This window comes from Sinocyclocheilus anshuiensis, unplaced genomic scaffold (assembly GCF_001515605.1).
Source record: "Sinocyclocheilus anshuiensis isolate Anshui unplaced genomic scaffold, SAMN03320099.WGS_v1.1 scaffold1282, whole genome shotgun sequence".
NCBI classification, from domain to species: domain Eukaryota; kingdom Metazoa; phylum Chordata; class Actinopteri; order Cypriniformes; family Cyprinidae; genus Sinocyclocheilus; species Sinocyclocheilus anshuiensis.
In genome coordinates, this window is record NW_015554149.1 from 175,870 (window position 1) to 186,120 (window position 10,251).

Consider the following 10,251-nt stretch of genomic DNA (forward strand, 5'->3'; position numbering starts at 1 on the left):
GGAGTTTTAGCAGTGGGTGTGGTTGGTTTGAAGTCCTGTGTGTGTGGGGCTGAGAATTGACTACTGATTGTTCTGGTTTTGTCTGTGAAGAATGTGGCAAAATCCTCAGCTGTTATAGAAGTGTTGGGAGGTGGTGGAGGGGGACAGAGGAGAGAATTGAAAGTTTTGAAGAGATTACGTGTGTCTGGAGCGCTGTTGATCTTGTTGTGGAAGTATGAATATATATATTATACACACACACATACACACACACACACACACACACACAAAGAAAAACAAGTAGATAGAATAGAAAAAAATAGAAAGCTAGTGTTTGTTTGTTTTTTTGTTTGTTTTTTTAAATAAAAAATAAAAATAAAAAAAGAAGATACATATAGATAAAGTAGAATTAAAATAGAATAGAAAGTGTTAGAGTTAGAGGGTCAAATAAAGGTGGAACATATGTGTTTTTAGTCATTTCTTGAAGATGGTTAAGGACTCAGCTGCTCGAATTGATTTGGGCAGGTCATTCCACCAGGAGGGAACAGTTAATGTTAATATCACAATAGGGGCACTTGAATTTAAATACACGGCAAAATGCTGTAGTGCCCAAATAAGGGTCAACGCTTCCTTTTCAACCACATAATAGTGACGCTGATACGAGGTAAACGTTCTTGGAAAAAAGCTAACTGGATGATCTACTCCATCATCATCACGCTGCTGAAGGATGGCTCCAGCTCCCATGTTACTGGCGTTAACTTGCAGCGTAAAAGACTTATCAAAGGACGGAGCCCGAAGCACAGGCTCCGAACACAGCAGAGACTTAACATTTTCGAAAGCCGTCTCACAGCTAGGAGACCAAATAAACTTTACCTTGCCCTTCAACAAGTCTGTAAGTGGTGCGACTACAGTCGAAAAATTACGACAAAAAGATCGGTAGTACCCTACCAGTCCTAAAAACCTCATAAATTCTTTCTTGGTTGTCAGAGAAGGAAAGTTCTGGATGGCTTGGACCTTTGCATGTACTGGACGCACTTCCCCATTTCCCACTACTTTCCCAAGATACGTCACAGATGCCTTGGCAAACTCACATTTTCCTAAGTTTACCGTAAGCCGAGCTTCAGACAAACGTCTTAACACAGAGCGTAACCGTTTTAAAAAAGAATCCCAGCTGCCACTAAAGACAACTAAGTCATCCAGATAAACAGCGCACCCCTCGAGACCCGACACCACCCGGTTCATAAGGCGCTGAAACGTCGCCCGAGCATTTTGCAGGCCGAAACTCATGACCTGATAGGAATATAGCCCCGACGGAATAACAAACGATGATATTTCTTGCGCTCGCTTGGCAAGAGACATTTGCCAATAGCCCTTCAGCAAGTCAAACTTGCTGACGAACTTGGCAGACCCGACCTGGTCTACACAATCTTCGATGCGAGGTAAAGGAAAGCAATCTGGTTTAGTTAAACAATTTACTTTGCGAAAATCTGTACAGAATCGAACGCTACCATCTGCCTTTCCTACTAAAAGGCACGGGGAGGCCCAATCAGAAGACAAAGGCACTGCAATATACTGAATTTCTCTTTTCATCAATTCCCGTTTCTCAGGCAAAACACGATCACATCAATATCGTGTTCGACCCAATCAGTACGAGAAGGCACATCTCCAAATAATTCAGGAAAACTACGTAATAATTCACATAACTCCTGACATCTTACAGAAGGCAGATGATGGAGAGTGAATTCTAAATTCTGTAATGACTCTAAAATTTTGTAGCCGACCACAAAGCACGCAATCATCCGGTGAGAGGGTCTCCTCTTCATAATCATTAACATCATCAAGTGACAATGAAGAAAAAGCAACTTGTGCTTTTCCAATTAAAACACACTGTAACAGCGCAACGCGGTTCTCATCTGACCAGTTTCTTAATTCTGCCACACGTTCAAAAAGAGTGAAAAAAGTCTCAGGGTCTTCTTCATTAAATTTCGGAACGAGTTTTGAAATGAGTGAAAAAGACATACCTTGTTCTTCCGTGCAGTTAGAAAATTTACCCTCCCTCATCAAGTTTGAGAGCTTCTACTTCCAACTTTGCTTTTTCCAACTCGATCTTACCCTGTTCAGAACGGTCTTTCAATTTCTCATGCTCCATCTGTAAAAGTAGCTGTTCTTTTTGTTGTTCAAATGACAGATTAGTTTGCAATGAAGACGCCACTGGTACAGACTCTTCCATTTTTTAAATGCCCTTTTCAATAAAATTCATTCTTAAAATTACTTCCAATATTTGTGGGGGGCACCATATATGAATCTAGTACCATATCAATTAGAATGCAAAATACAGTATAATAGGGAAATTATTCAAAATCATATTCAGTGCTGATTATCAGATGCCAGAAATGTACAAAAGATGTTAAAGTTCTATTTATTTTTGTGCAGGTATGGGTTAGGAACTCCAATATTCTTTGGATTGATTGGAAGTTTCTTTATAATTCTTGGATCTGTATTATATGCTGTGACAATCATCCCGACCAGGTAAATAATCTTCATTGTTACAGTAAAACTTGCAAAAAATGTATAGCAACGAGGAAGATAAATCAATCTACAATTCTCTTGTAGAAAGTTGACTGCATTGGCAAGAACAACAGACACCCCTCCATCATACGCCCAGCGGACGGCGAGTAAAGCACTGTACACTTCTGCATACTACGCACCCTCAAGACAATCTATACTTCTCAGCCAATCGAGCGGCTCTCGCATCTCCAGGATGTCTCAGGCCACTGGGGAGAAAATATCTCCCAGAGACACATTTGTGTGAACTTTAGAAAAACTTTAGAAACTTTACACACTTTAGAAAGGCTCTGTAACATTGCGACCATTAAAGAAAATGCTACAATAAAATCTGTACTGCAACATGTCAATTCATTTGTTAAATGTAGTAGTGTAATAAAAAAGTAAATTCATGGCTCCATTGGTTTCAGTAATTTCAGTCATTGATCCAACTCACCATTTAGTCATTTCTGCTAGACAACACTCTAAATACAATATAACTAGATTTAAATCCAGAGGAGCACCAAACCTCACACTAAAAGCACTAAGGCATAATAGACATAACAGTGAGTCTTCTCTAAAGCTGCTTTGAAGCCATGTGTGTTGTGAAAAGCACTGTACAAACAAATAAAGTTTTTTTTTATTTTTCTGTTACCAGTTTTGTGTACGAGGTGACATTTGTAAGTATAAAGCATGTAATACGGGTTGTTCTGAGCTTTATGTATATAATAAACAGTATGTCAGAGTGGCACTGATGACACCACAAACAGTGTCCTCCTCCCAAAGAGCCAGTGAAAGCACCAGATCTGTCCGGCACACCTCGAGGAAGGTCTGTCCTCTCATTGAGTTCTGCTTTCGAAGATCATCTTTAGCTGCATCAGGCTCATCCCAGCATGCATTACAGAACGGTCATGATGTACACTGAAATAGGGTGCTTCGTAGCGTGCGTTTGCGGGTGGATCTTAGTTTGTTCCACGATGCCGACAAATTATTGGACTTATTCTGAAGTGGACAGTTTAGTTCTGACATCTGGCCACTATTTCTCCAACCTCTGGAAAGACTGTCTGTCTGACTCCACTGGCGTTACTGACTGCAAAGAGTTCCCCACCCTGCTGGCTCTGCAGAGTGAGTATGACTAGAAAGTTACTAATTCCAGTCAATAATGTCTCAGAGTGGATTCATGGTTGGAAGGAAAGTTCTGGATAAACAAACCTTAAAGCTTTGCTACAAAGTAAAAAAGCTCCTGGACTTTTGCACTATTAGTGCCTGCGGGGAGGACATGAAACATATGTTGACATTTTGTACCAATTAATCGCAAGTAATTATGGAACAAAAACATCAAACCATTGTTTTGCTCCTTTTAGATCTATCTAACACATGAATAAATGGGTAATATTCATTATTACATTTTGGAAACGTAAGAAAACCAACAATTGATCAAGTCTCAGACATGTTAATGTGCGATTAGAGAGTTTCTTTAGTTATTTAACAGCTCTTAATGAGACAAATCTCATTCAGTAATTACTGATTAGCCACTGAGGAACTATCTCAGTCCTATATTTGCTATTACTTACTGTAAAAGTAGCTTTAGTGTTACTGTAGTACTGTAATCATTGCATTACTTCGTGTGCATACTTACCTGTAAATGATAGACCATTATTACGAAGTGTTACCGATAACTGCATGACTTCATGTGCTTTGAAAACATTTTGTATTGTAAAATGCGCTTTACAAATAAACGTGTCTTTCGTTCTGTCCATCATTCACCAGCATACATTCATCTGTGCCGATCTCTCGTCATCATCTCCATAATTCTGGGATTCTTCGGGTCCATTCTTGCTTTGGTGGGGATGAAGTGCACAAAACTCGGAGGCTCTGAAATTGTGAATGCGAGAGTTACCTTTGCTGCAGGGATGAATTACCTTTTCTCGGGTAAACACTTGCACTTGTCCAGTATGTTCCAGTATGTGCGTGGAAGCTTGACTTGTGTCTCTGTTTCAGGTCTCTGCGGTATGTTTGCTTACAGCTGCTATGCCCACAAGGTTATTTCTGAGTTCATGGATCCAAATTACAAAGCAAAAAAGTGAGTATCTCAATACCCAAGAGAAATCAGATGAAACACGTACTTGACATCTGCTGCTCGGTTTGAAATTCGACCTGTCTGGTGAGCAGGTTTGAACTGGGATCAGCTCTGTTTGTGGGATGGGGCGGCTCGGCTCTCCTCGCGGCGGGAGGATTTGTGTACAGCATCACTGCAGGGAAGGAGGGCTGCCGATCCAGGTATCAGTGCACGTCATCGGTGGACTAAACCACAAAGAAATCTCATTTCAACCACAAAATCTTTAGCATTAAAAGATAAGAATGAACAACTATTTTACAACCATGTTCCTTGAGATTCACCCTGTTGACAGAGGCGTTGCATTCATGCGAAGGACGCCCAACTGGTTTGTAATAAAAAAAGTGTGCTTAATCGGATCAAACTTGGCATTTTGTGTTCCACTGGGAATGCTTGTTACATAATTAGTACTTAATGTGTTGTGCAAAGGCAATTATAAAAGTGGAGAGTTCCGGTGCTTGATTCTGATTGGCTGAGCCGCGTTCGAAGCTGTTGTAAATGACTCTACAAAGTAACACACACCTTTGTTTACTTCTGTGTGTTGCTCGGCAACCACTTTGTAGCAACCACAACTGTTTCTGAGGAGCTACATTGCTTGGTGGAAGAATACTGTTTTTATTAACGTCATTACACTTTATTTGCTCTGTTTTATTCTGTGAAACCTTACTACGTATATGGATTAACCGTTTTATAAAAGCAATAAGCCCCGTGAAGCTGTGGTTTACAGTGGGTTTTAGGCACTCCGCTTCGCAACAACGCCCCTTAGCTGTTATAAATTCACTGTAAACCACGGCTTCACGGGGCTTATTGCTTTAATTGAGCACAAATGCACATTTTCACACTGAATTGAGGAACAGGAATTGTTTGCTTTCTGCTTGCCCTTGTGTTGGTGAATTTTCGACAGATGTCCTGCCACTGATTAGATGTTTCTGATTTCAGCTCCAAGACCCAAGAGACGTCCTATCACACTCCTTCCTCCAGTCTCTCTGAAGCGAACCAGAAGACATACAGTCCTCCGCTGTCGCCCATCCCTGACAGAGCAAACCAGAAGACCAGCAAACCTCCCAAAGGATCTCACGCCGTGGACGCTTACGTCTGATGGGTTCCCTTCATGCAATCGGAGTGTTTTACCAAAAGTGTTTTTAAGTCTTTTGTAGCACCATGACCACAGTGATTGAAACTAGTGTTTCAGTCCAAAACGAAAAGAATGGTTTGATAGAACTGAATTTAATCTGCTGGTCTGTCAAGCCTGATGACTGTATCAGTGGTGATGCTCAGGGCTCATACACGTCCATTTCAAAATTCCAGACTTTTACAGACTCATATTTTCAGACTTCTCTGGATTTTTCAGACCATATTTCATAGTAAAAAATAAATGATTTAGTGTGTAGCTAAAGATTTCTTGTTCAAATTTACAATATTAAATTCATAATTTGATACTCACAATACTACAGTGTTGTCACAGTACCAAAATGTCAGTAGTCTACCAATACCAGTAAAATGTCATTGTTCTCTGTACCATAGTAAAAACTATGAAATATTTTACTTAGAAATATTGAACAATTTGAAAAAAAAAACAAAAACAAAACAACTAACTAGTTTATTATTAATGCTAATAACAATAAAAACACTTTAAAATGTAGCCTTCAAATATTTTCCAATTAAGTAAATACTGCTTTAAAAAGGTCAAGTGAAAAGTTATAAAAGTAATAAAATAAAGAATAAAAAGTCATTATATAGAACAAGTGGCAAGTCTATTTATTCTGCATTTACACTCCAAGATAAATTTTGACATATCAGATGTTTTTTGTCCCATCCGTTGCTATGGTTATTACTGTGACAATCATCACAATTTTGGATTCAGTACTGCATTTAAACATCTCGATCTCTTGGGAAAACTCCTGTTATAATCAATAAAGATGTCCACACTGCACAATGACTCTCTTATTTACTCGTGTTTTCATTTCGTTGATTATACTGATACGATTCGCAACCGTACTTAACTAAATCGCTGAATAAAAACCGCCTAAACACCTCTGACTGGCCATTGTGTTCACATGCTCAACAAACATGTCTGTGATTGGCTACAATGCTCAGCTCTGAAAACACACTGTAAACAGAAACGTTTGATGCTCCTCACTCACAGAGCGCTCACACTAATACACACAGCTGAAGAATGACTGCTATTATTAGTTATTTAACATTTCTGCACTGCCTTGGTAATGATATACTGGTACCTTGACAACACTACAAACAAACAAGCCTGAATGAAGTTCAGTTTGAATGTTTGTTTTAATAAGACGTACAAATTTGGGACCCACATTAAGTGTCCTTAACTAAAGTGCACTTACATTTAAATTAATCATTTGTTACAGTGCACTTATTGTGTATTCATGTTTTCACATGTACTCGTATTTAAATAGCTACATCTATAGCTGACCCTACCTCTACACCTCAAACCTGCCCTAACTTAACCCACATCCCACCTCAACAGCAGCAAAAGGTGTATTTCATATAGGTGTATTTCACCTAATGATTAACTATTATTGATTAATGAACAAGCACAGGACAATGGTGACACCTGATTATAAACATAATCCTGTATTTTCAGCGGAACAGAAATCTGTTTGATATGCTTTCACACTTTGCTTGTATGATATATTTTAATTTTTTTTTTATTCTCAATTTTATATTTTAGAAAACAGAATAATGGCCATAGTCTGGATACACAATTATTAGACAATTTCCATATTTTGCATGTGCAAGGCTTGGGTGAGAAATTCAAAGAAGCAGCAGAACAATCACGACGTCTTGATTGATTGTCATTCCACAGACGCAGAACATTTAAGAGGAACTCTTCCAGAACACAACAGTCACATAACGCTTCTCTTAATCAAAACATTGGTTTCTTAGACTCTTCTTGAGACTGCGGTCATCGTGTGGAGGATCAGGGACGGTCAGGACTGGACAGGTGATAGGTGGACCATCTGACGTGGACGGGCTGGAAGGCCCAGCGGTCCGGATGGCCCATGTGCAGGAGTGTGCTGTAGGGCGAGCTGCTCCACTGGAAGACAGGCACCTGATCCCACGTGGGGCCGCTGACCGCCACCAGCTCCAGCCGGCTGAACATGCCAGCGCTGGTCACCTACAGGACAACAGGAGCGTCAGACACAGCCGAGCTCAGACAGCAGCTGCACTCACACCGCTGCTCACCTTCATGTCCGTGCCGCCGTGAGGACGCTGCCTCAGAGCCCCGAACGGATACGAGCCGTTCCCAGGATTCAGGTCCGAGCGGGCCGAGATGGAGTTCTCCCCGTTCTGAGCGGGGTCACAGCCGTCACAGCGCGACAGAGGGTCCTCCTCGTAGTTATTATACCTGCAGAGGACACACACAGGCAGAGACTAAATCAAGACCAGCAAAAAACAAACAAACTGCAGCAAAGTGAGATGCTCTCTTCACATGAATTAAGAGTATGGGTAATACCTCATCAGACGCATCATGGACTCGACGTCAGTAACGAGAGACTGGTTTCTGCGGAAAATCTGCGCTCTCGGATTGTCGCTGAAGGAGAACCAGGATCCGTATTTCTGAACCAGCTCCTGCCCTCCGCTCGCATTGAACACCTCCTCAAAGTACCTACGACAGCAGAACACAAACAAACGCTCGCGCTAAATCAGGGCTTCTCCTCGAACGATCGTCTGCAGTCAGTGCCAGCTGTTTAGCTTGCTCTGTTCCTACAGTCTACATTGATGCATTTGGCAGACGACTTATGACAAAGCGATAAAGTGTTCTCACACAGACCAATCATTTCACTTCATAAGACCTCAATATTTTGTCAGGAGCCACGGGTATTCATTTTGTGTTCCTTGATATGCTTATTTTTAATAAAAAAAAAAAAAAAGGGCAGCCACTTGCATTTTATTAATCTTACATTTTTAATGAAACACCAAGGAGCACAGTTTCAGCTAAAAATCTTCTTTACTGTTCTACTGAAGAAAAACAGTCGCCTGCATCTTGGATGGCCTGAGGATGAGAAAATTAACAGCAAATGTTCATTTTTGGCTGAACTATTAGAGCCCTGCATTTTCAGTCCAGGCCCGACGGGCCCCGTCTTTTTTACACCCCTAGGGGCCAGGCTTTGGGCCAATTTTCACGTCATAGTTCAGACGCGGGCCGGGCCTCGGGCCTGTTTTAGGTTTCTCATTTTTATGTTTTACACATCCATCAGTTAATGATGAAAAACATTGTTTGCCGTGCTGGTGCAAACAACACGAGACCATGCTACCGCGACTAATGAGCGGCTCGGTGTTCAGTGTCCCGCAGCAGCAAGAGTGCAGAGCGCAGCTGAACAGTTCTGTGTTCAAACGCACACAATCGGCTTAAGCTTGCCGCAAAGCACCAGCAAAAGTAATTACCATGAATGTGTCAGAGAAAATAGTAAGGAGATATTTGAATTATTTACTAATAAACTAGTGTTTTCTGACTCGCCATCTCCTCATTAGACACGCCTTTAGAGAGAAATAATAATAATGAATTAATTTTAATTAATTAATAATAATTTAATTTAAATAATAATAATTTATGCATTTAGCAAATGCTTTTATCCAAAGCAACTTACAGTGCATTCAGGCTATACATTTTTTACCAGTATGTATATTCCCTGGGAATGTATTTCCTACTGAAAGAATGTCATTTGAAATCTGTCATCTTTGCTTGTGAGAACCACAGTTTTTAAGACAATCACATGAGTCATAACCAAATGTCATATGACTAATCACTCTTGAGTCTATTTCATTTGCATATTGGCCCACAATAGCTTATAGATGACCTCAAAGTACATTAACTAAGACAGGGTTTTCCAAGTTTTGATGCTACAGGCCAATAAATATGATGATCCCTTTTAAATATGACTCCTTTTTTTAAATATAAATGCAGCTATTTATAAAGACCCATTTCTTACAATGAAAAAATTTAATACATATGTAATAAAATATTATAAATGTGGAAAATATTTACTTTCTGTTAACCTGACACTTTTTTTTCTGCCCACCATTATAGTGCTGTTAGATGTATAAGCCTGAAGACAAACATAACTCTTTGGCTGTCATAAAATAAAATAAACTGTGAAATTTGATTTTAACATTAATTATTATTATTATTATTATTTTACTTTTCTGTGGAGCCAAAGTACCCCCGGGACTCCTGCTGGACATGTGATACTTTAAGGAGAATGATATATATATATATATATATATATATATATATATATATATATACACAGAGTTTTTTATTCTATTTTTAATTTTTTTTAATTGAATGAATGTTTATTAGGATTTTTGTAAACACTTCTTAATCTTGGGATCATTTTTTAACTTAGCTTGTTACAATGCATTTTGAGGTTGCCTCCTCAGCAAAGGATTCATGCTGTGCTGCCTTAGAATTTGGCCTAGAGAAGATATGTTATTAGGCCGCATAATTAATATACCAACATCTTAAAACAGCCTTCTCAATGGGAGAGCGCCTAAAATGTCTTAAGATGCGGCCTAGCTCACTAGGTTTTGGAACAGAGCTACGGGGTCTTTAAGCAGCGAAATTCACATGCTGTGCTCTG

At 39.7% G+C, this 10,251-nt stretch overlaps 2 protein-coding genes across 2 annotated transcripts in view; one reads left to right on the forward strand and one right to left on the reverse strand.

Moving 5' to 3' along the window:
• LOC107670648 (claudin-10-like) overlaps window positions 1-5,738 on the forward strand; it is a 16,001-nt gene extending 10,263 nt beyond the window's left edge. The window contains exons 4-8 of the mRNA XM_016463326.1: window positions 3,428-3,648; window positions 4,294-4,455; window positions 4,525-4,606; window positions 4,696-4,803; window positions 5,579-5,738. Coding sequence (XP_016318812.1) covers window positions 3,428-3,648; window positions 4,294-4,455; window positions 4,525-4,606; window positions 4,696-4,803; window positions 5,579-5,738 — 733 coding nt within the window. The remainder of the gene's footprint in view (window positions 1-3,427; window positions 3,649-4,293; window positions 4,456-4,524; window positions 4,607-4,695; window positions 4,804-5,578) is intronic.
• A 1,657-nt stretch (window positions 5,739-7,395) lies between these two features.
• The window catches only part of plbd2 (phospholipase B domain containing 2), an 11,373-nt gene continuing 8,517 nt past the window's right edge, over window positions 7,396-10,251 (reverse strand). The window contains exons 9-11 of the mRNA XM_016463336.1: window positions 8,124-8,276; window positions 7,853-8,015; window positions 7,396-7,784 (exon numbers count right to left, since the gene is read on the reverse strand). Of these exons, the coding sequence (XP_016318822.1) occupies window positions 7,587-7,784; window positions 7,853-8,015; window positions 8,124-8,276 (514 nt within the window). The 3' untranslated portion in view covers window positions 7,396-7,586. The remainder of the gene's footprint in view (window positions 7,785-7,852; window positions 8,016-8,123; window positions 8,277-10,251) is intronic.